The sequence below is a fragment of the Larus michahellis genome, chromosome 14 (assembly GCF_964199755.1).
Source record: "Larus michahellis chromosome 14, bLarMic1.1, whole genome shotgun sequence".
Taxonomy (NCBI): domain Eukaryota; kingdom Metazoa; phylum Chordata; class Aves; order Charadriiformes; family Laridae; genus Larus; species Larus michahellis.
This window is the reverse complement of record NC_133909.1, coordinates 1276067-1301451: the sequence shown is the minus strand read 5'-3', so window position 1 is coordinate 1301451 and position 25385 is coordinate 1276067. Positions and strand designations below refer to the sequence as shown.

General features: G+C 50.0%; 1 protein-coding gene across 3 annotated transcripts in view; it reads right to left on the bottom strand.

Moving 5' to 3' along the window:
• Positions 1 to 25385, bottom strand: part of DNAH9 (dynein axonemal heavy chain 9) — a 224800-nt gene that overhangs the window by 155959 nt on the left and 43456 nt on the right. For all 3 annotated transcript variants that reach the window (XM_074607552.1, XM_074607550.1, XM_074607553.1), the window contains exons 25-38: positions 24862 to 25101; positions 23624 to 23784; positions 22400 to 22556; positions 21451 to 21555; positions 18325 to 18482; positions 17885 to 18023; positions 16035 to 16322; positions 15384 to 15594; positions 12979 to 13106; positions 12380 to 12488; positions 11552 to 11699; positions 9749 to 9923; positions 4869 to 5042; positions 3930 to 4137 (exon numbers count right to left, since the gene is read on the bottom strand). In XM_074607552.1, coding sequence (XP_074463653.1) covers positions 3930 to 4137; positions 4869 to 5042; positions 9749 to 9923; positions 11552 to 11699; positions 12380 to 12488; positions 12979 to 13106; positions 15384 to 15594; positions 16035 to 16322; positions 17885 to 18023; positions 18325 to 18482; positions 21451 to 21555; positions 22400 to 22556; positions 23624 to 23784; positions 24862 to 25101 — 2401 coding nt within the window. The remainder of the gene's footprint in view (positions 1 to 3929; positions 4138 to 4868; positions 5043 to 9748; positions 9924 to 11551; positions 11700 to 12379; positions 12489 to 12978; positions 13107 to 15383; positions 15595 to 16034; positions 16323 to 17884; positions 18024 to 18324; positions 18483 to 21450; positions 21556 to 22399; positions 22557 to 23623; positions 23785 to 24861; positions 25102 to 25385) is intronic.

Genomic DNA, 25385 nt, shown 5'->3' with positions numbered 1-25385 from the left:
TTATCATGTGCGAAAGTTATTAAGGAAGGATTTATATCCTGGGTTTTTTTTCAGACCACAAATCTTTTACAACACCGTTTCGGTTTTTTTTTACTGCTTCGGTGCACCGCAGACAGCTTGCCTTTCCCACTACTCCAAATTCAGCTGAGTTCTTGTCAGAGACAGTCGCTGCACAACGGAATGAATTGTGCTACGAAAAATGATGAATCTTTCCTCAGTGGGAGTCTCTCTCCCCCTTCAATGAAACCACAATATTTGAAATTTCTGGTAGCAAGTTAAATTAAGTGTTTCAAATAAGCATTTAATTTAAATTTAATTAGTCCTTAATTAACATATAAAATCAGCCCTTTTTGAGGTTAAACAAGTATGCAGGAGATTCATCACACTGAAACGCAATTACTGGGGATCAAGCGACGTGTTCGTGAAAGTTGCATTTTAATTCAAAGCTGCATCTCATAATAACAATAAAGGGTCGGTGTCTCTGCGATCCTCCCGTACGCAAATTAGCACCTGAAAGAAAGAGTCACCGATAACGAGACTCTGCGATAACGAGACTCTGCAAGTACGGCTCCTCTCGCCTGCTGGCTGGTGATCAAGGCGGGGGAAAAAAAAAACAAAACCAAAAAAAACCCCAATATTTATTGCAATTCTCTCAAGGGAGATCAGGAGTGGGAAGGTGCTGAGTGACAGAAGGCAGGGCTGCAGCTGACGGAGGGGCAGGGGGCCCAGAGGGCCCGAAGCAGAGAGAGCAGCGGACCAGAGGCCCAGGGCATTGGGCTCGCAGCACAACCAATGCCACAGAAAGCGGCGTTCGGTCACAATACAGCAAAGAAAATCCGCAAACTGGCCCAGGCTTGTGCAACGTGGGTGTCTAACTCCTTTCAGCCCCTATGCACATGGCATTTCTGTAATGCCATGTTTATAAGAATATATATATATATAAAATATATATATAACCACGTTTATAAGCAATATTTATAAGCATTGATAAGATCCCCCCCACAGTCGTCTTTTTTCCAGACTAAAAAGACGCAAGTCCCTCAGCCTTTCCTCGTAAGAGAGAAGGGCTGAGAGATTTGGGACTTTTTAGTCTGGAAAAAAGACGCCTGAGGGGGGGATCTTATCAATGCTTATCAATACTGAAAGGGGGGGTGTCAGGAGGATGGGGCCAGGCTCTTTTCAGTGGTGCCCAGGGACAGGACAAGGGGTAACAGGCACAAACTTGACCATAGGGAGTTCCACCTAAACAAGAGGAGGAACTTCTTTGCTGTGAGGGTGGCAGAGCCCTGGCACAGGCTGCCCCGAGAGGTGGTGGAGTCTCTGTCTCTGGAGACATTCCAAACCCGCCTGGAGGCGTTCCTGTGCCACCTGCTCTGGGTGACCCTGCTCTGGCAGGGGGTTGGACTGGGTGATCTCCAGAGGGCCCTTCCAGCCCACACCATTCTGTGATTCTGTAAGCCACGGGGGCTGCGAGGATGGTTTGAACCCCATACCTGTGCTTCCCCTCAAGGGTGCACACTCTGTACCTCATAAATCTCTGCCACCAACAGGCACCTTGGCTAAGAAATTGCTGGCTTTCAAGTTAGACTCTTTTTTTAAGTAAAAAAAAAATAATAAAAAAAAAAAAATCCCAAGCTGCTCTGTAGCCATGTTTTACAAATTTAAAGAGGTGCCTGCTGGGGAAAAAAAAGCAGCCCGCTGACAAACTACACAAAAAGGGACAAATTAACTCTAAAAAATGAGCAGTAGGGAACCAGGCCAAGACGTATAAATCACGCTTCCCAATGCAAATCTCACAGCCACATCTTCATCCACGCGCAAGATGACTTGCTCCTCTCTGCAGGGGAAGAAAGTCGCCGTCTCAGCCCGTAGCTCACAGCCAGAGTAAGGAGGGATGCGCTGCCAGGTCTGCCTGCGTAAATCTCAACGCCCGCACCCGCCCGCCCCATCGGCTGGAGATAAATGAGCACATTTTCCCCCAGCTGGGTGCACAGCCAGACTGACCAGCCCATTTACCAGCTCCAGAGCGTTTCACAGAGACCCCGCACGAGAGGAAAAGGAGAAGAGGCACCAGGAAGGGGAAAAGGGGGGTTATAGCCATCACACTGCTCAGGGCTGCAAGCCTGGCCAAAAGGCGAGATATTACCCGTTTTTTTGCTTGAAGGCCATGTAACCCAAATAATTTGCATTCGCGCTGTGGGGAGAGGCACAGGGCGGCGCAGGCAGCAAAGCCTGGGAGGGACGGCACCTGCAGGCACAGAAACTCCTCAAACCTGCCGCAGAAAGCTCCGACATTGGCCCCGCGACACGGCCCCGGGTTACAGGGCGTGGGCTGAGCCTCTGCTGTCACCTCCCTGCCGGCAGATCAGTCCCAGAGTGCAATTTTAAGCTCCGACACCTCTCTTAAAATGTTTGCCACATTGGGAGCCTGGCAGAGCACGGAGGAAGCCATGGACTGCCTTCGGCATCGATCTGGGCTGCGAGCACGTCCTCACCCGGCACTGTGTGTCCAGAAGCAAGCCAGGGGGTGAAGGTTAAATCCTTGGTCTCACCAGTGCTTCACAGAGAGTAGTCCCATGTAGCGGGGGGGGAGGAAGAGGATTTCAGCACATTTGGGCCAAACCAAGGAAGCATTTTGTTTTACAGTGACCCGCAGCTGTTACTCAATTCAAAACCAACCAGGTTGTTTCATTCCTGGTTAATAAATAAATGCAAAAAAGTATTTTATCTCTCTTTAGGTCAACTCACAGTGAAAACACCATTCCAAAATCAGCCACTTTTCCATAATTCCCTCCTTTCTCTTTGTCTCTGAAGAGACCACACAGCAAAACTGACCTCATCTTGGTCTCAAACTTCATTTTTCACTGATATTCTTCTGGACTTCCCCAGGGCCAGCAGTTCCCTGGGTCTCTGAGCCCTGCAGGGTCAGCAAGCCCTGTGGCCCCTGGGGAGGCTCCATGGGAGCACGTGGGGCTGCGGCAGGACACGGAGGACAGCGCCAGGAACCGGCCGCCCCAGCTTACAGCCTGCACACATCCATTAGCATCAGCCTCACCGCTAATTGGGATGCAATTCCTGTCATTGCACCCTGAGGACAGTTTGGCTCCTAGCCAAGAACGCCATCCTATTCAGCGTGGGCTTAAATTCGAGCGTACTAAAGACGCACCTCAAGTCACGTAGGAGCTGTGTGCTGTACAGAACAGCAGCAGATTGAAGCATGTGCTTTGGCACAGCCCTGAGCCAGAGTCACGGCCTTCAGAATTCAAATCCTCATGTTGCAAAATATTATCTTCCCCAAAACCTGGGGTCTACTGACCTGAGAGCTTCACAGTGGGATCTAAGAGTCTGCGGGTGTCGGTGCAGGCCCACATGGGTCTTCCCCCAAGCGCCACAGTGCACGCCCCACTCCAAACCCCAATGGACGCCCCAGGAATTCAGAAACCCACCAGACAGAAGTCCTGTGGCTCAGCCACCACCTTACAGAACCACAGAATGGCGGGGGTTGGAAGGGACCTCTGGAGATCACCCAGTCCAGCCCCCTGCCAGAGCGGGGTCACCCAGAGCAGGTGGCACAGGAACGCCTCCAGGCGGGTTTGGAATGTCTCCAGAGACGGAGACTCCACCACCTCTCAGGGCAGCCTGTGCCAGGGCTCTGCCACCCTCACAGCAAAGAAGTTCCTCCTCATGTTGAGATGGAATTTCCCATGTTCCAGTTTGTGCCCGTTGCCCCTCATCCTGTCATTGGGCACCACTGAGAAGAGCCTGGCCCCATCCTCCTGACACCCACCCTTCAGCTATTGCTGAGCATTGATGAGGTCCCCTCTCAGCCTGCTCTTCCCCAGGCTGAACAGCCCCTGGGCTCTCAGCCTTTCCTCAGCAGAGGGGTGCTCCAGTCCCCTGAGCATCTTTGTAGCCTCCTCTGGACTTACCTTGCAGCATGGCAGAGGTGGTGTAGTAGTTGAATGGGACCTTCTTCACCACATAAGTGTCCGTGTCCAGCGAGGAGAGCTTGTCCCCCACCAGCACAGACTTCCCTGTGCCGGCATTGCCCACCAGCATCACCGGCCGCTGGCGCTCCAGGAGCCTGTCCATGAAGTACCGCACACGGACCGTCTCAGCGGTGGGCACGAGGCAAGCCTGAGAGGGGCATAAGGAGCAGGTAAGTGTCCCCATCCCTGCCACAGCCCCGCAGCCATGTGCTGGGGAGAAGCAGAATTGGGAGAGCCAGGAATGATAAGGTGATCCCAGTTTCTAGATTGCACTAGGAAGGGAACGACACGCTGCTGCCAACCATTAAAATCAAACTGTCTGCACAGATGAAACCTTGACAGCTGGGTGCTGGGAGCAGCATCTGGAGCTCCCCACAAACACATTTTGCTAAAACAGTAGCAATTTTTACAAGTCATCTGCTCACTGTGGCACTCCTAAAAGGAAAGACAAGCGTAGCTGGCAAACACAATTCACTACCTGAAGAAAATCTCATTTTTTGCCCAAATCATAAAAACATCTCTATTTTCAGCCATGCAGAATGACGACATGCTGCCTTGGGGGCTTTGTCACTACATCGTCTCCCATCCCGCTTCTCTCTGCAGGCCAAATCCTGCAGCCAGGGCACACCAGCTCCTGGGACACTGGGGCGGTTCTGAGCCTGTCCCTCGTGTACATCGCTCCTATTTGGGAGCCGGATGGAGGATGTGTCTCCACAGCCAAAGCACAGTAAAGAAAGATGGGTAATTAAGTTGTGCCTCATGAAAAATGCCATCCTTATTAAGTGCTTGACCTTTAACGAGACTTCACTGAAATGCCCGCGTACAGTCACTAAAATGCACGTATTCCTCCCGGACAAAAAGCACGCAAGGTTCACGTACCTGTAATGGCATTTCTGGATCAAATTCAAACTGAGGAATAAGTTTAGACCAAGGCTCAAACTTCTTCGTTTCTGGATCGATGTAAAAGTCAAAGACTGTGCCCTGAGAGGGAAACTTGATAGTCTTGAATTCTGCCACCCACCACTTGCTGAACTCCACTCTGTAGTCCACAAGCTGCAAAACAAAAAGTGGAGAAAATACGCTCATCTGGACAAATTCATTAGTGATGGAGAGTGTTATCCATCCCAGTCCACTGGTGCAGGACTGGTCCTTAAAATATATTCCACAGCATAACGATGTTACCCTTTTTCCTATTATTAAGCCTAATTTTTCATTTTCTTCATTTTCTTCATTTCTTCTCATCACTCCTATTTATTCATCTAAATAATTCATCCTCTGTGTTGATCACTCTTGCTGTGTCTGAGATGAGATAGATGGATCAATTTGAAAAAGAGAAATACGTGCCCATGACTAAACAGGCTGCTTGATTGATTCTTGGTGCCTACTTCTTCCAACAGACAAGGACACAACATCCGTCTACATCTGCGGTCATGGTTAGTCAAAGGATGCATACTAAAGCCTTTCCTTATAAATCACACCTCTCTATTAATACTTAGTTGTTGTCTTCTGGCCTCTTTTCAAGCCACAATGTTTTGAAGAAGCAGCATTGCAGACACCAGTGTATCAAAGCACCAGTGAGGGACCTGGCAGGACTGGGGCAGTGATGGTCCCCCTGTGCTGGGCACTGGTGAGGCCCCACCTCAAGGGCTGTGTCCACTTTTGGGCCCCTCACTGCAAGACACTGAGGGGCTGGAGCGTGTCCAGAGAAGGGCAACGGAGCTGGTGAGGGGTCTGGAGCACAAGTCCTGTGAGGAGCGGCTGAGGGAGCTGGGGGTGTTCAGCCTGGAGAAGAGGAGGCTGAGGGGAGACCTTCTCGCTCTCTACAACCACCTGAAAGGAGGGGGCAGCCAGGGGGGGTCGGTCTCTTCTCCCAAGGAACAGGCGATGGGACAAGAGGAAACGGCCTCAAGTTGCGCCAGGGGAGGTTTAGGACGGATATTAGGAAAAATTTTTACACTGAAAGGGTTATTAAGGATTAGAACAGGCTGCCCAGGGAAGCGCTTGAGTCACCATCCCTGGAGGTGTTTAAAAGCCGGGTAGACATTGTGCTTGGAGATATGGTTTAGTGGTGGACTTGGCAGTGCTAGGTTTACGGTCGGACTCGATGATCTTAAAGGTCTTTTCCAACCTAAATGATTCTATGATCCTGTGACCGTGACCGTTTTGCTCTACTGTGTTTCTGCACTGCCGTATTGCCCTGGAAGCACCCCCTTTCTTGACATTCCCCATTATATCTTTCTACGCACAAAGATTTTGGAGCATCTGAATTTTTTCAGGAGCTGGGGTGACAGTTTTGCTTTGGGTGCTGGGTCAGGACTTGCAAAATGTGCTTAGTCCCCTCCCCTGCCCCAGTTCTCCTGTATGACATTGGACCAGTCCCTCTGCCTGAACGCTTCCCACGCAGCCAACAGGGACTACAGGCTTCTGCCATGGGGGAGAAGTGGGCAGGGGAAGGAGGAGAAAAGTCCTGTTAAAAACACATCTGTGAAATACCAGATACATAATTTAGCCAGTCTTAACAGCATGGTTTCTTCCTTGGGCTTCTGCTGGTCTCCTCCCCTCAGCCATTCGATGTGCTTTCCCAGGCCAGAAGGGACAAACACGTTGCCCATCGGCTGCTAAGCCTCCATCAGGAACCCGGGGTTTCAAGCTGAACCGAACCAAGTGTCCTCTGTAAAGTCTCCTGAGTCACCATCCATCAAAAGACCAGAGGATTTGAAAAAAACACATCATTAGAATCCCCGATTTTGCAGTCTCGTGCTATTCAGAGAGGCAGAATAACTGTAATTCTCCGTTCTCCTGTTGGTATAACTCCTCGGTGCCGGCAGCGGAGTCGCCTGCGGCGGCGAGGGATGTGCATCGCTGCTAAAAGCTTTCTCACAAGGGTGCCCTCACCCCTGCGATGCAAACTGCCTGCAGCTGCACTGCGATGGGCTGCCCGCCCGCCCGAACCCAGCAGTTCCATGGAGCCGCTCCAGCCCTGGCTCTATTGCCAGAGCGGCGTCGAATTCAGACTGCTGCCTTAATAAAAACCCCAGATGGATTTCCGCTAATTTCAGAGCCTGGAAATGGCAAATCTATCATCTGTTTTTATACAGGGGCCCCGCTACCCACCAACAATCGCAGAGTAGCGGGAAGCCTTCCAGACTGTTTCTCCTGACATTTTGGCAGCAAAAGGTCAGCACGAGGGGCACCTTCAATGGAGAGCAATAAACAGATTTTATATTGGATCATTTTTCATCAGGCTTCCCCTTGCTCGGACTGCCGGATCCTCGCACTCCCAGCTCTGACATTTACAGAGCATCATGAGAGGCAACGCAGTCCGGCCTCAGAGTCGGCCCTCCCAGCGGGATGCTGTGGCCGGGCAGCTCCTCCTGCAGCCCGCACAGCCTGTGCCCGCTGCCCCCGGCCACCGCAGCCCGCACAGCCAGCGCTCCTCGGGCAGCCAAGCCCGCTACGCTGGGGACGGACTCTGCTACGGCACGGGGGATGCGGGGCCCATCTGCCACGTAACTTGCTCGAGGAGCTGTAGGCTCCTGTAATCAGACAGCGGCTTGTACTGCTGAAGCAAGGACAAGCACTGCTCCCCAGCATTTGCTGGGTTGGGTTTTTTTTAAGTCATCCTGCACTGACAACACTACGGCTGAGTATTTCCCAGCCGGCACATAGAAAATGGAAGGTTAAGTTCTTCACAGAGACCAAGAAAACTAGCCTCGCGCAGGTCATGCAATGGCCACGAGGTATGATGGCACCAGATCAGCACCAAGCTGTGTTGTTTATCGCTTTCCAAAGCATCTGCTCCTTGGCGTGAAGCAAACCTGAAGAGCCCAGCGGACGTTGTTGGTCTAGCATTGAGGCACAACACAAAGAGACCTCAGAGAGCACTTGAGCAGCCTCTGAGAACAGCAGTGCCTCCACCCCGGCTGGGGAAGGACCTCTGGTGCCAGGTCCATGGAGAGACCTCTCACATACTCCAGATCACACAGAGCTTGAAACAAGCCCAATAGGGACCAGAAAAAGCCCTCGACAGCGCTGCGCTGTCTCTGGGCAGACCCACAGATCAGGACGACATGCTTTAGACCTGAGGATGAGGTACGCTCGCAGTGCTCCCTGTGCCACCTGCTGAAAACCTGGTACGCAAAATCTAGGCCTTCAGGTGCCACACGTGCTCTTAGATCCCTTGACAAGCGCCTCAGGTTTCTCCTGCCTGCCTTCGAACCAGTCACATTAAAAATCTCCAGCTTGCACAGCCATCAATCTGGAAACGGCAATGCTGACAGAGAGTGGAACGCCGTCCTGCAAGCATGGGCATGGAACCATGGAAGGGAGCCAAGGGTGGCCCCAATGTCGGCAGCGTTGGCAGCAGGGCTGACACGCAGCCCGCTGTCTTCTTGACCATTATTACTGACAACAGTTGGAAGTTGTAAAACACCAGCAGCTTTTCCAATTACTTGGAAATCAAGAGACAGCCCTGCTGTGCCGAGCTGAGCCATGCAGACAGGAGATGGGGCAGAACTGGGGCAAAAGGGAACGTCCATTTCTTCTCTCCCGTGTCTAAGATGTCGGGGAGAGACAGGGAGGTTGGAGGCAGCACAACCGTGCTTCCCCCAGGCAAGTCTGGAGAAGATCCTTCCTAAAATCCCTGTTCATGTGCTCCAGCTCCCACCAAAGCAGCTGTTTCAGCCCAGCTGGAAATGTCTGTGCTTCTCCCGTGTTTTAAGGGCCTGGACCTTTCAGGGGGCTGAAAACGTGCAGTATCAAATGCTGACCTTGAGAAAACTGTCTGATAATAATATCACCACTCAAGAGATTACACCCACCTTGTCTATTGCGAGCTGATGGTTCAGAGGCTGACAGCTGCAATTAATCCATAGGATAGATGTATTGCGGGAAGCAGCATGGAGAGCAGTGCCCTGTCTTCCTCTGCCTCTCGGACATGAGCAAACTTTGAATGCCAGAGACACCACTAGCGAACCATGGTCTGATTAGTCCTCCTGGGCCAAGAAGACCTTCATCTCTAGATCGTGCCCTCCAGCACTACAGTCTCGGGTGTGGACATCCACCCACCGGCAGCTTGACTGGGCCCAGCAGCTCAAGCCAGAGACCTGGCTGGCTGCCCGCAGGGGAGGTGGAGCTGAGCGCCTACAACCATCAACCTCAACCTCGCCAGCAAAGAGTATTTCAAGAGCAGAACCACTGTCTTCTCCCGCTTAAGCGGAAGCGCATAGTCCCCAAAGCCCACCCTGCCCTGCTGACCACCCCTCTTTCTTCTGTACTTCTATCAGAACTGAGGACAGTCAGTTCTTGACATCCACCTATGTTTAATAAAAGCCAGGTGGGGACAAAGCACCGGCCGCTTTGTGTCTACTTGTGCAGTCAGATGGCTGAAAGGCGGCTCCACTGATGTATTTATCTGGTAAGTCAGTCTTAATTTGATCACATTATGCACATCCACAGTCCTCTATAAATTAACCTCATGTTTCTCCCCAGTGAGATGTGTCTGCATAAGCAAACATCCCTTCGCCTTTGTCACTCGACTCCTCAGCCATTCTCCTCTGGTGTTACACCCTGGATAACGAGGTCTTTCGCAAAAGGAATTGTGGGGTTCAGGTTTGTAGTTTATTATCACCTATACGAGAGCCCCAGGAAAACAGCATTACTGATATAGCACTATGTTTTGGAAAGTATTAAAAAAAAACCCAAAACCCCCCCAAAAAAAGCCTGTATAAAAGATGCTGAAGCAGCATCTTCCTTCTTACCTGGTCTTGAAACATCGATCCACCAAAGGCCCAGATGGCAGCAAAGACAAAGTAAAGTTCATAAAGCTCCTTGGGACAGTCGGGAGGCGTGTTCTCCTCCGTCAGGAGGCATTCGAGGAGGTAGCACAGCATCTGAACCATACTCTGCTCAGGAATGGGAATAATCTTCTTAAACCTAAGGGATGGAAATTGAAAGCACCGGAAATATAATTGGGTCCAGCAACACAGCCACTCACAGCCCAGGAAGACAAGCCTAGAAATGCTTTTTCGGAGTATTAGCATTTTACTCGTCAGCACTGCGTGTCTTATTCCTGGGGACAGCAATAAAGAGAACACCGGTTCTCTCCCACGGACCTGCTGGCACCGGCACATATACAAGTAATAACAGTAATCAGAAGTTTCAAGCATTTTAAAACTTTGATCCTCTTGAAAGAAGTAAAATGGAAGACTTGCTAAAGGCAATGATTTCCTGTGAACACGATGAGTTCAAAAGCGGTCAAATAGAGGAGTAATAAAATAAGCCCTTTCATCTTGCCATTTTACATTCATTTAAGCTACACTTACAGAATTCCAAACTAATATTGTAGCAGCACTGAAGTCCTCCATAAAGTAATTATAGCTATTTGAAAGGTTGGTTCTACAATTTTTGAATTAAGTAAGCTACCAAAATACTCAGCTCAGGGCTGCCTGTAGCTAATCCTGTGGATTTCATGGTCTGACACAATGTTCAGCAAACGGAGTGGGAAATGTCCAATGGACTTTGCTGCCAACAGCTGTAACCAGCTTGGTTCCCCAGGGAGCAGCTCCCTAGGAAGACGCCTAACTCCTATTTCCAAAGACCACTGCTTTCACTAATTCCACTCCTTCCGACACATCCCCATTGTCGCTGACAACTCCCATGCTTAATTGCATGCTGATTTTTTTTTTTTTTTTTTTTTTTTTTAAATGAAGGTGCAACTATAGGAAGCAAGCCAAGGATGGGAGCAGCTCCCTTACTCATGTTTGTTGGGACTCTACTTTGGCCAGTCCTCACCACAGTATGAGTAAGGGATCCATCTCCCATGATGATAAGCAAGAAACATGTGGCTTCTCTGGAGGCTTTGAAGATAACTCAAGCTAAGAAGCACCATGGCTCTTCCAAATATCCAAGTTCTTCATGTTCATTGGACTGGTGTCCAACCATGAAACACGCCCAGGCTGGATGTCCGCACAGACTGACTTCATTTTGTTCAAATGCAACAGGAAAGAAATTCAAGAGAGAACTGCCTGTAAAGCAATCCCACCCTCTCCCACAAACACCAACTTCCTTCTCATCACTGAGGGGTGGGAAAAGCAGTGGGGAGAAGAAAAAAGAGGATCTGCTCTCTCCACCTTCCATGCTGCATACTGAAAACTTTCCTTCAGCAGTGGTCTGAAATCTGCTCTACTGAAAGATAACTTGTGGACTGGACTCGGGTCCAGCCTGACACATCAGGACACTGAAAAGCTTCCTCTTTAGGACCTCTTGGATTTACCTTCCAAGAGATACAGAACTGGTAGAAGTAGTACAGGAACAATCAAATCAAAATCAGATGAAAACCAGATCTGACCGACGAAGGACGGGCAGGAACGTCAGCTGCCCCACCTTGCCCCATTGTTTCTCTGAGCTTAAGCCAGTGATGTTCAGGGCTCTCAGGGGCAAGGAGGAAACCAGCCACCCAAGCCATGTGCAGCACAACCCCAGCACAGCACAGCTGGTCTGGAAAGCGGCGAGCGTCCCCCTGCCCCTGCCAGCGGAGATACAAACACTCTTGAGACAGGTACCTTGTTCTGAGGGTGTCCAGGCAAATTGGCAGGTACTTATCAAACAAAATGGTCAGGTTGGCTCTTTCGGACTGGATCTCTCGCCTGTCAATCCAGCTGCTCACTGGGGGATTCCAGCCCAGATCCGACGCGTTGATGTACAGGATCCCTTTAGGCCCAGGATAACAGAGAACATACAGTAAGGACACAGCAGAGACTATTCCTTTCTTCCAGCAGAATTTCTCATCTATTTTCACATAACTAAAACTCTGTCAAATACGCCTGGGTGCCCCACTACCTACCCCCTCCTCCTGCCCCTCTGTGGCATAGAAACATTAACAGTCAAGAGACTTAGGAAACCAGAACACCTTTCCTGACGCTGCCCCAAATTCAGAATATGGTCTGGCCTGAGTCACGTTATTGCTCTGGGCCCCATTTCCCCACGTGTAAAACTAGGGGACACCTTCATTCCTTTCTCCCATGCTTCATGCACTTCTCCAGAAGATCAGAAGCTCTGTGGGACAGGGACTATCCCTCTCCTCATCAGGTCCATACAGGGCTTTGCACAGCAGCAGCGCTCTCTCAGCAATGCCAAAGCCATGAACATCCATCAACAGAGAGCTCTGGGTAAATCTCCAAGATGATGATGGCTCCATAGATGGATTTGGGGTCAGGATCCTCAGTTTGTCTATGTGTTTCGGGAACCTACCCTGTCCACCAAAGGCAGCTGTGATCCCAGGTTGGGTACCTTCAACAGGAACCAAGTTGGCCAACAGAGGACTGGTTAATGGCACTAGATCCTACTTGGTCCATGCAAAATCCCAGTATGAAGCTCAGGCCAGGACTCACCCGCTCTGGACACGGTGGCGGGGGTGGCTGTGCGCAGGTGGCTGATCTCAAAGACCAGCCGCATCGTTGGGTTCAGTGGGATTCTCTCGTTGCTTGCCAGGGTCAGCACCTGCACGCGGCAGACAGACACACAGACAGATTAACGTCTTCCCCTGGAACAGGAATGAAAAGCGTTCAACATTTTGCACTAAAAACCTCGGTTGCTGTCAGCCCAGTGCCTCAAGGCGAAGCAGCTCATTTCTAGCAGGTAGCAGAACGATCCCTCTCTCTTCCATGACCCAGAATGAACAGCACCTGCTTACGGTGGGGAAAAGGTGTAGGACTCTGACCCCACTCTATTTTTAACGGGCATGAAGTTATGATCAGGACATCTGAGGTTACTCATGAGCCCAACTCTCCAGAAAAGGGAATTTCCGATGAAAACATGCTTTGAGCAATTTCCCTCATGCACCATTTTCTTTATGCAATATTGTTTGGTATAGCTGAAGAAACACAACTGCATTATTCTAGGAGGTGTGATTTCAGCATCTGCATTTCTCCTAGGCGGTCAAATGCCATGCAGTCACAGAATACTTGCCCCTGTAACTTACATTCATTACCTTATTATCATCCATCACAGTATTAAGAGACTCAATCCACATCGGATCAATATCTCCATCTAGTACCATCCACTTGGGACCATCATGTGTGATGTTGGCCAGCTCTCGCATGATTGATGAAAACAGTCCTGGGAGGGTGACAGGAATATGTTGATGAACACTGAAGTTGCCACCTGCTCTACCAGTTTTCTCCAGCAACTTACTAAAAGTTACCGGAATTAAGGCTTTCTTCTTAAGCATTCAAATCCCTATGCACATGTACATAAATACTATTATATCACGATATGGGTCAAGTCTGCTTTGAAGAAAAAAACAAACATTACCAGTTAGCACTACTCAAAATGACTGCAGACCTCTACACACGCTTCATTCCCACCGAGAATCATAAGGGATAAGAAAAGTGAAGAGCAGATACTGAGAGGCAGAAGAAGGCATGAATGACACAATGCAGAGAAAACCATCTGAATATGCTTTGGAAATTCTTATAAAGGTTTTTTTGTGGCTCGAAGTATATCAGGGAAATCAAGATGCATTAAACGCTGGGTCATGGCTTTAGTGAGATTGAGGGGAGAACAAGCACAGAATGACACTGAATGACAGAACAAAATGTCAGTAAAATCAAGGAGACAGAGAGGATACAGCGTCTCGAGGGGAGTAAATAATGAATGTTAAGAAGAGCAGGACGGCTGGGAACAGAGCAGCAGTACTGCAGAGCAAATGAAAACGCCACAAAACTATCGCTCTCCTCTACACATGAAAATACCTAGGGAGACGCTGGGCTTCATGAAAAAACATCAGGCAAACATTAAAAAAAAAGCCTCTCTTCTGGTGAATTGTGACAAGCACACTATTTTCTTGGGGTTTTTTTTTTGTTTGTTTGGTTTTGTCCAGGACAAGCTAATGCTTTGTGCTCCGGGTCAGGAAGAGCCAGCGGGATTATAAGTCTGAAGACAAAGCTTGTGCACAAAAAATGCAGAACAGCTCACCTGAAACAGGTATCCGATTCTAAGATTGGGTGAAAAAAAGTAACACCGCACTGGCTCTGCCTCACCTTGGTTCCTCACACGTTGGACACACACCTTGGAAACGGCTCCAACATCATTAGGATCAGAAACAGCTCCTGTCTCAGAGCATCAATGCTTTCCTCTACCCACCATGACAGCAGCGGAGGGAAAAGTGCCTCTCTCCTGCCCTTGTGCATCCACACCACTGAGCAGCCTTGGGATTTAAAAGAAGGGTTTGGTTCTACAACCAACACTTTTAGGACTCCCTTATGGGACCTTTTACCACCTAACACATATAACCTTTTCAACTCCTGATAATGAAAGGAGTAAGGGATCATCTCGTTAGGCTTTGGTGAAGACTGCCTTCCCAGTCTTTGGCAACACGAAACAAAATTTTCAGGAATGGTTAATGCAGAAAATATCTGCCTTGAAACCGCTGGAAGGAGTCCTGCAAGTTCCCTTAAAACATTACAGGCCAGAAGCCACTGGACAGCCACCCGTAAGATGTCCCTCCTGCTGGTCAGTGCCACCCGCAGTCCTCGGTCTGCAGTCACTGCTGCAGCCAGGCTGCAGAGTTCAGGCTGTATCCTGCAATTCCCTCTGTCACTTTGATTTAGGGTCCCTAATTACAATTAAAAAGAAGTTAGCCCTGGCACTGGAGCAGGGCAGGGGGTCAAGGAGGGGTCTGTTGGGGGAGGCAGGGGAGGTGGAGGGCAGCTCATCTCCCAGCGGACGTCTGGCCGAGGGTGATTTATGGCAACATCTTCCCTTCCCTCCCCCACACCTCCCAAACCAGCCGCTCACGTAAATCAAAGCTGCCTTTATGTATTAGTCACAACCAAACATTTTCACTCCAGATTTCTGTAATCTTTCAGCAAGTTTTAAATGCTCGTCTTATTTTCCTCAGGAGCAATCAGGATCAACAGACTGGCAAATGCTGGTGTATTACAGAGACTGGGCAGCAATATTAAGTGGAAAAACACCACTGTAAGGCTCCCGCGTGTGTGCCACCAACTATGGAAACCTGTGGATGGGACATTTTCGGGGGCCCCAGTGCACACCTTAGGGCGGGAGGGAACTCTCTTCCATCACCCGTCCAGCCAACTCTGAAAAACTGCCTGCCCCGTTTAGGAACTGGTAAAGGTTGGTATTAATGGATATGATAATTATTCTTATGGCAATAGGATAAAGCAGGTTTATGCTATACTTCTCAGCTGAGGACCTAAGAGTTAAAACATCCTATGCGTCCTTTGAACAACGAACTCTGCCACGGCTGAGCAGCAGACAAGCACCTGGGCTTTCAGACCTGCATACAAAGAACCAGTCATCCTGCTGCTGCTCAGGAAGTTCATTAACAATATCCTTCTTTACCTGCAGATTCAGTCATGAAAAGACATTTACCATCTTTCCACTCTCTTGTTGCTGGATTAATGATGCCAAAAAGCTCATCGTTGGTGACTGCCTTGGGGTTAAGGTCTGTCCAGACAGGACGCCGCTTCATTATCTGGTACGTCTTGTTCAGGGATCTCATCACCTGAGACTTGCCCGTGCCTGCGTTACCCACCACGAAAACAGAGTGCCGGACTGTCAGCAGCTCCTCCAGCTGCACCACCTGAGGAAAAACACTCCCAAATTTTAGACAAAAATGACAAACTGAAGTTCAGATCTACATTAGGCCTCTTCTTTAGAAAGATGACACCGAGTTTGGTCTAGCCACTCTAACCACGATGGGTGAAATCCTCAGCCTGCAGACAAACCTCCAGCACCATTTACATCCGGCAGCCATGAGCCGATGAGGCTCTGCTCTCCAAGGGACACACTTTCATGAGCCTACAAGAGTTGGCTCCTCTGTAAACTCAGGGGCCAAACCAGTGAGGGCTGCAGGGGCAGGTGCAACTGCATCAGAGCCAGCGTAGCTGATTCTGTCCTCCATCAAGGCCTGCCTGCAAGGGGAATATTGTGCAGAGCCCTCTTTGTAGAAGCAAAGATGGTTGAGAAAACCCAAATGATTTGACGGTGGAGTAGGTACCCAAGAAGATCGTTCGGTCTTACCTTGAGCACAAAGTTGTCCTCAGCCTGCAGACGGAGGTCCAGCACAGCCTGCCTCACAAATGACTCAAAATTCAGGTCACGCTTCCGAGGCACATCCAGTGCAGGGAAAAGATCCCAAATCAGCCCCATAAACACTGGCACATCATCGGTCACAATCTTGGGGATGTTAAAGTCACGAAGCGAGCGCATTAGAACCTGGTCTTCAGGTCGCTCTGGGTCATCTCGTTTGAGGGAGCCAGCAACAACTAGCACAGACTTGATTGCACGCAAGCCCCAGTCGTAGTGATCCTACACAGGGAAAAATAAAAAAAAATAGGAGGGATCAGTTCATGCTTAGCTTAGACAGTACATCACCATGCAGGGGTAAGAACCAGCAGCTCCAAACTGCCAGAAAAGTCAGCAATGGAAATACATCCAAATCTATCATTTGCGGTTTGGCCAGAGACCTCCAGCAGCCTGAGTTACCCGATTTCCATTTCAGTAGGTGAGATTCCCGTCAGGGACAGGATTAAAGAGTCAAATAATTCAGCTGTTCATACCACCACGTGGGCTCAGAGCTGGCAGTAAGACAGCAGGAGGACTTGCACTCCGGGGACCTAAGCAATTTGTTTCATCTGAATCATAAAGCAGCTAAAGCAAGGCCAGCCGGACCCCGGGATCTGCAGGAGCGACCAAGGTGAAAGGTTTGTCAGTCCATTATGAGGCCCCAGATGATACCTACGTCTCTCCATCCTGCCCACCACAAAGTTACCAGGCACGTTTGGTCTCAGAGGCAGCCCATCAAGCAAGGGCCAGTAAACACATTGCTGAAAAAGAATCACAAAAAGGCATGAGAGGAACTCTCAAGCCAACAAACAAGTCTCTATATTTCTACTCTGTTAACACCCTCCAGAGCACAGCTCGACAGATGACTGCTTTGTGTGGGAGGCCACGGCTTCCAACAAGGCCTCCAAGACACACAGCACAAAGTTTCTGTGACAAGGCATCTCCCACCCAGGCTCATGCTGGCACAGCCAAGATCAGGTTTTCCATCTGGAGTCCTGATTCAGCTCTTCTCTGGGCCCAGCTTTGATCTATGCAAATGATGACAAGGAAAAATCTGACTAATTAGAGTTTTGCACTGGAAGCGACCCTACCTGGTCAACACCTGACATGACAGGGAACTGTTAGCCTGAATTTAGAGAGGGGCAGACATCATAAAGCCCCTGTAGGCAGGAGAAACAATAGGAACTCAGAGACTGAAAAGCAAAGAGTCACTGAATACTACCCCAGACGCGGTGTCATTTGAGACCATTGAAAAATCTCTCCCATTAATGTAGCTGGTCAAGTGTTTTTGTCCCTGCAGATCCTGGGGAGGGGCTGTTTGCAAGGGCATGTAGCGACAGGACGAGGGGCAATGGTTTAAAGTAGAGCAGGGCAGGTTTAGATGAGACATTAGGAAGAAGTTCTTTCCACTGAGGGTGGTGAGACACTGGCCCAGGTTGCCCAGAGAGGTGGTGGAGGCCCCATCCCTGGAGACCTTCAAGGCCAGGCTGGATGAGGCTCTGAGCAACCTGATCCAGTTGAAGATGTCCCTGCTGACTGCAGGGGGTTGGACTAGATGGCCTTTAGAGGTCCCTTCCAACCCAACACATTCTAAGATTCTATGATCCTCCAATAAAGCAGTTTGAAAATTTTATTCCTCTGATGATCATGAATCTTCTCTTCTGCTGGCAGCTAGCGCAAATGCAGTCATTAAATAAAAGCTGTGAAGCTTTAGCCATGGAGGTGAGCAGTAGAGTGCCGTGTTCCTGCTGCTTTTGGAGATAAACAGGTTTCACTGAACCCCCCAGCCACAGAAGTGGGCTCACCTGCTTGGACAGGAGCTCTTTGCAGAGTTGGTACAGAGTGATGAACTTCCTGGCTAATGCCCGGGCCTCAATGAACCCCTCGGCCACCAACATGATTTCGCAGATCAGCTCAAAGTCTGGCACAACCATCGCACATGGCCTAAAAAGACAGGCAAGGAAAGACTGCAGAAGGAGCATTTCTTTACTACAGGCCTTAGGGGCAGCGGATATGCAGCTTTATCTCCCAGGTCTTCTGCGTCAGGTCACGCGCCGCCTTTCCCATGGCACGGGACACAGCTCCTGTGTCCTGCCTGGGCATTCCCAGGCTCCTTGCACAAGGCAGAAACTATCTGTGACTCCCCAGTGCAAGCGAATTCCCCAAGGAAAGGAAGTCAAGCCTGGACGTTCCAAAAGACGCTTTCTGCCAGTCTTATAATACAGGTCACAAACCTGGGACTCACCTGAAGAGAGCTTTTAAATTCTCAGGTAGCTCAGTTCGCCCTGCATAGCCAGGGTTCATGGTGATGAAAATGCCTACTGAGGGAACTAAGTTAATGTCTTCTCCAAGGAAATTGAAGGATTTCTTCTTCTCCCGTATTGCATCCTGCACGCTCTTCACCTAGGAACCAAGAGCGTTATCGTATTGGTGTTCAGTTATGAAAAACACACCAGACAACAGTGCTGCCTTCCTTACACTGGGCCCCATGACAACTGGCGCTTATCACCGTTTTGTTGTGGTTTTTTACTGACCATATAAAGTTTTATACACTGTTTGGAGTAAATCCGCCTGGCAATATCAATCTCCCATTGCAATCAAACTCTGACAAAGCAGAAAAGCGATGCTGGGCAGTCAAACTGCAAAGGAGTTGCAAGAATTTGCACTGTTGCTCCCTAAGACAATGATGGAGCCAGGTGAGGAAGAGCAGCTCAGAAGAAGGAAATGCCTCCAAAACTGCCTGCGTCTTGCCTTGAGTTTTGACATCACCCGTGGGACGCTTCTCAGCACACCTCACAGCAAAAACACCACCAAAGGCTCAATCATCTCTCTCAACTTCCCAGCCCAGCAGGAGGCCAGAGGCCCGAGATGAGGTGCAGGGCTGTTTGGGCACCCACAACACAAGACAGCACCCAAACGCAGTGCCCAGAGCGCGACACATCGGCCCCCAACGCCCTCCACCGATGGCCACCTCTCCCCACACACCACCGCTCTCCATGGCGGCCCACAACCCTCCCAGGCCTGTTCCGCTCCGTGACTAGGCCCGGACAAGAAGCAGCATTTCCCAATAAACTTGGCCTCAGCTCAATTGCAAACTGATCACTTGATACCGCTTTTAAAGATTTTGGGATATCAGATGCTTAATTCAAAACCACAACGACAAGGCAGCAGCTGTAAGGCCTGCCCCGACACCTTCACTCACTAATATTGTATTGTGTTTTATATTCGCCCGATTGCAGCTTTGTTCTTCTCGCTCCTCACCTTCCAAGTTTATTAAAGCTCGATCACCCTCTTGCAAACAGCTCCCTGAAAGATCTCTCTGTATTCACTACTCTAACCTCACTGTTGTTTGCCATCTTAAAGTTAAGCAATTAATCGAATTTTTCTCTGTAAGGAACCATATCGACATTAGCTGCATGACTAAGACAGCCAATTAAACATCGCCATGGTTACACTCCTAATAGCAGCCAGGAGACACGATGATGGAATGACAGCCGTGCTGCTTTCTCCAGCCAGGAGCGAGGGAATCATTAGCAGTTGAGTCATATCTGGGCTTCTTTTGTTCAGCTTCCCTTTTTATTTTAAGATCCTCAAAGACTTTTTTTCAATGACAACTTTAAACTAGAACCTGATGGAAGAGAAATTGAGAGGGAACGGTACATAAGCTCCTGTACCCACCTGGGGCTTCTTTGGGATGTCACATAAGGTACCAATTATGAGTGAAAGAGAGATGAGAAGAACGTGGAGTTCACGGAGGGGTTCAGAACAACATCTTTGACCAAAACATTTTAAAAAGTGAGAGAACTTCTGGGCTCTAGACTTTTCTTTCTGCAATACCAAGCCCCAAAGGGGGTGTGGGAAGAATTCAGCACCTCAGTCAGACACTGGGATCCTAAAACCTGCACTCAGCTGACACTTGGGTCCAGAAGAACTTGGATACTTCGGCACCTCCATTTTCAGGCTGAAGTCCCCGAAGGCTCAAAACTTTCAGTTCTGCCCATGTCAGAGCTGTCTTGGTCGGGACGGTGCAGTTGAGCCCCCACCCTCCGCTCAAATCCCCCTGGTAGCTGGATTTGCCTGGCATTTTCAGAGGATACCAGTGAGATTTAGGATCTGAACAACATCCAGACACAGCTCTCCTTCAAAGCAAGGGCCAGAAGCGGTAGCAGGGCCCGCACTCATCCCGCTGTCCCGTGGCTATACCTGGGCTGCCCCAGAGTCCAGCCCCTGCTGGAGGGGACCCACACCTGCAACCCTCCCCGCCTTCTCCCACCAGGCAGGGCACGGAGCACCTCTCCTCCTGCAGTCCCTTCCCCTGCGAAAAATATTTCCAGGTTTCCTCGTGGGCCAGTAAGAGGAAGGGAAGGAGGAGGCAAAGTGCCAGATTATATGTAAGCACAAGAACAGGCCTCTCTAGCACGATGGGGAGGGCAGGCTCCTTTCCAGCCCTTCTCCAAGGACGGGACTCACCAATAAAATGCACTGAACGGTGAAACTACGGAGGAGACGAGAAATCATTCCACAGGGAGAACACCATAGCTGGGCACAGCTCAAACAGCCCTCTCCTAGCTTTAACCCCGCGCTGTCAGGGTATCCTCAGCCAGCAGATAAGCAAGGGCTGCAGATCGGTTCCAGTTACCAAGTGTCACCCAGCACCGCGCTGCACCCACAGGACTGCACATGTTCCTCCTGGGAATTACGCCCCTCGGCCGGGAAAACCTTCCAAAGCCATTTCACAGACACGGGAATTAAATCTACAGCCATATGAAAAGAGAAGGAAGGAGAAAAGACTGCACGGTCTCGGTGACAGGTAAGCGTTAAGAAAATTAATCTTGAATGTATTGCTATTTGTTGACTATGACACACCTCCTGTGCCTGACAGCAGGCAATAAGTAACCCCCAGAAGTCCTGCAGGCCACGGATCTGCCCCAAACACCACCCTTCCCCTCCATGAAAATCATTCCCTACATGGCAGGCTGAGTAGCCGTAAGTCAAGGCAGCTCTCCTCCATAAACGACAGCCTGCAATTATCTCACAGCACATTAATGACACGAGTGTGTTCCTCCAGAGGAATAGGTACAGAGCCGCGGCGTATACTGATCGGGGAAAAGATGCTATAATAAAGAATTGCCTCAACACAAATGCTGTAACTGGGGGAAGAAAAGAAGTGACAAAAATGTTTGCAGCACATCACTGCTACAATTTGTCAGTGCTGTGATATTCATGTGATTAATCTTGGGATATAATCCCTCACCTGCCTACACACAGAACTGAAACCAGCAACACGCGCTTTCCATATTTACCCTCGCTCCTGAAGCTGCAGCATGGCCCTGCCTTGTTTGTATTTATTTACGAGTGTTTCTCCACTTACCTGTACAGCAACCACAGAAAGGACCTCAACTGAGATCCTGTTAAATTCATCAAAACAGCCCCAGGCTCCTGTCTGGGAAAGGCCTTTGTAAATATTCCCACAAGACTGGAAAAAAAAAAAAAAATTACAAGAGTAAAATCACAAATGGAATCAACACCCGCAAAAAATGGATTTTATTTCCCAGCCTGTTTATTTATAGCAATTTACAGTCTATTGTGGGTATTTAGAAAAGTGCATGGAAACAGCAGGCACAACTCAATTATAATATTTATAGCTCTGCACAGTTTGCCACTTGATTTGCTAATTGCACTTTCTCGATATATCTGTGCACTAGTTTCATTTAAAGGTCACCTGTGCTGAATTACTGACAGCCCCGCTTCCTGGGAGAGCCCATAATCTGAATAAAATATGATCCGAGGCTACCAAAATCACTGTACCGTGCCAGACCGGCAGAGAGCAAGACTCAGCCTAACGATTCAGCGTTCTGCAGCGGCTGAGGGTTCAGCACGTTTTGGCCTTATTCTGGGAGAGGATCCCGAGAAAACCAGGACAGGTCCCTTCCCATGCCACGTCCTGTCAGCCTGCGAGCACGCCAAGAAGAAACGACCAGGGCTGAAGCATCAGCACAGCCTCAGTCTCAACTGAATGGGCCAAAATTTTGGAAGCGTTTCACGTGGAACCTAACTCCAGAAGGGAAGGGAAAGGCGTAACAAGGCAGAGAGAGACAGTTCGGGCCTCTGCCTCCTGAAGCATCTTGTGCAAGTCTTAGAGGAGAAAAGGGGGGAGGAAAAAAAGGCGTTCAGCAGAAAGGAACGTAGCAGGGATTTGAGGAGAGATGGTGGATCAAAGTGATCTCAGCTGGATTACTCTCATCCTTCAGGTTTCATGGGGTCCCGAGTATCCCTAGCCCCATGTGATGGCACCGCGGCCGAGGTGGGACCAGTAGTACCTTGTAGTCCATTTGCTCGGAGCAGTTAAACACGTACACCATGATGCCCAGGGCTCGCCCCAGATCTTTCGTAGTCTCTGTCTTGCCAGTGCCTGCAGGGCCTGCAGGTGCTCCACTCATGGTCAGATGCAGCGACTGGGTCAGGGTGATGTAACATCTTTCACAGCGAAGGATGAAGGAAAAAAGGAGAGAGAAACTGAGACTTGGTCCAACAGGTCACAGAGAAATGTCACATGGGCAATGGACTCAGGAGAGCCTTTCTTCTGAAAAGCTGTACATGAGCAGGGTGCATGTCTAAGCTGAAACTCCTCTTGGGCATTAATCACCACCTCTGCCCAGCTGTGTCTTCTCCAAGAGACACTTGTGTTTCACCGGGGTCTGCCCAACCTCTTCACGTCCAGGTTGTGCTTCCTCTGAATCCCCATAACACTCATTGATATTGGGCCGCCTTCTTCCTTCCTAGTGCTCTTCCTAGTGCTTGCCTTCCTAGTGCCTAAAGGGTGCCATGCCCACGACTGACAGAAACCTGCTCAGATGGTCTATGAATGATCCCCACTCAACGCTGCAGCAAGCCCCAAAGCTTCTCTGTCACGCTGATGATGGACACCAGGGAGGTGCCCCCATGCGGGTGTCTATACTCCCTGTAGAAGCCACAGAGCTGTAGTCAATATGGTCAACAAAACCTGATAATGCATGGGGGCTTGGCTCAGCTGACTAACATGGGTGACTAGAGCCATCTGAAATGCTCCTGGCTACTCAAATGTCACAATAGGGTGGAAAGACATGACAAGGGGTCCACAGAAGACTTGCACGCTTCTGGATTGTCAGCTGGAAGTCAGCTGGGACAATGCAGAGCATTTCAAGTCACCCTAGTGTCCCCATTGAGACAACTGAGCCAAGTGGTAAATGTCTACTTCAAGATGGGATGAAAGCTTTCTAGCCTCACCAAATCTATGGGCTGTGGACATCTTGTGCACAGGCAGAGACCCACAAGTGAGTGTCTTCATCTGTGAGCTGAATCCCACCCTGGGATCTGAGGCACAGGTACCCCAGAATGTACCACCACCAAATCACAAAGCAGGTGAGAGAGCTCTGCCACCAGGTTGCTGGGACACACAGAAAGAACAAGAGGGATGTGGGCATCCAAAGTGAATCCATCTTTGGTTGCCAGCTCTTTAACTGCGTGGCAAAGCCCAGCTATGGTGGTGTTTCCCAGGGACTTACCTGTCAGTCAGTGGAGTGATCACAAGCCGAGGGGTATTGCCAAGGTATTCGTAGGAGTACAGGAACTGGGCATCACAGATGTTGGCAAAGCAGTGCCGTTCCTCATCCGACCATCTGTGCCGGAGCTGTGACAGCCAAATGAATGCCTGTGCGTTGTCCACCTGCAACACACCCACAAGCACCATCACGGGGAGGCCAGGGACGCCAGGCACACACAGCTCAGCTGCCGAAACCGTGACTGCAATGAAGCTTTCATCGGGGATGGACTGGTCCTCACGGTGAAGGCAGGTGTGGTGAGGAAGGTCACCTCCCTGCAGTGTGGTGAGAAACGCCACCTCCCCATCGCCCATCAGTAGAGGGTAGGAACCAAATTAGTGGGAGAGGATAAAAGTGAATACCTGAGATAAAAAGAAGCACAAAAAGACTCCAGAAGAAGAGATTTAAGAAGCAGGAAGCAGCAAGAGGCTCTTATAATGCAAACAGACGAGAGAAGGAGCAGGGGCTGTTTAGAGAGGGAATGGGCTACAGACAGCATGAGGGAAACAGGCTGGGGACAGGGGGACAAGGACAGCCATGGCCAGCGCTCTCTGCACGACCAGCAGGCAGGCCCAGCTTCCCCACAAACTGGGCCGAGGCACCACCGAGCCCAGCTGAGCCTTGAAGACAGAGACCCCCGGAGCAGCCCGGCTGCCTCCGAGAGGGCACAGATGAGGATAACGCTACAGCCCAGCACACTCAGGGCACCTTCCCCCCCACCTGCAAGGCTGGACACTTGCCACAGTGTCCAGGACAGGGGAGTAGCATGGGGGAGGTGTGCAGGACAAGAAGTCTCAGAGGAGCCCCCGTGGCCCCACACCAGATCAAGGAGGCTACAAAAAAAAAAGCCTCAATTCTTTTTCTTACTTTCTAAAGTCATAACTGAGACTGCATCCAGCAGCCTCCCAACGCAACACCATCATCCACCAACATGTGCCTTGGCAACAGGACGCAGGGCCACACTCTCACTCCTGGTGTGAACCTGTGGCAAGCACATCAAGCCCCTCGGGCCATGACACAGACCAGCACTGCAGGCTTACGGGGGCTTTCTGCCTCCCTGCTGCAAACACTGTAGAAGTAAATTTAGTCATGTACCTCCCACTGAGACAGGCAGCGACCGCAATGGCCTGTGGTTGGCCTGTCACTCCTGAAACCCCACTCCAACGCCCAACACAGGACCACGCTGAGCTGCGAACACAAACCTTCTGCGCTATCATCTTTGCCACCACGTCCCGAGCGTGCACGTCAATGGTGCAAATGGTCATGATTTTCTGCCGGTCACCCTTGGAGAGCTGCCCGATCAGCATGGTAACAAGGGTGTTCAGCTGCGTCACTTGCTTCTTGTGATACTCCTTCATCGCATTCTCGTAGCCTTCCTCTACCCTGGCAAAGGCAATCCCAACCTCGGTTGTCCACCAGATCTGGGTGCAGGAAAGAGCCACCTAGGGAAATAGGCTGGCTCAGTATCACGGAAAACATCAGGGCTTCCTTACGTTCAAGAGTGTCTGATCCACAGGGAGATCAAGGATGAAGTATCCGTGACATGAAATTAAGTATTTATTCATACAGTACTCACAGCAGACAGGACAACAGGGATCTGCCCCGTGACATTCATTTAAAACATCATATCAGAGGCTGACACATTTAGCAGCTACTTATTAGTAAATCAGCACCTTTCACACGCCTGACACAGCAGAGGAGGAAGAGTTGGAGACCTCGTTGGAGG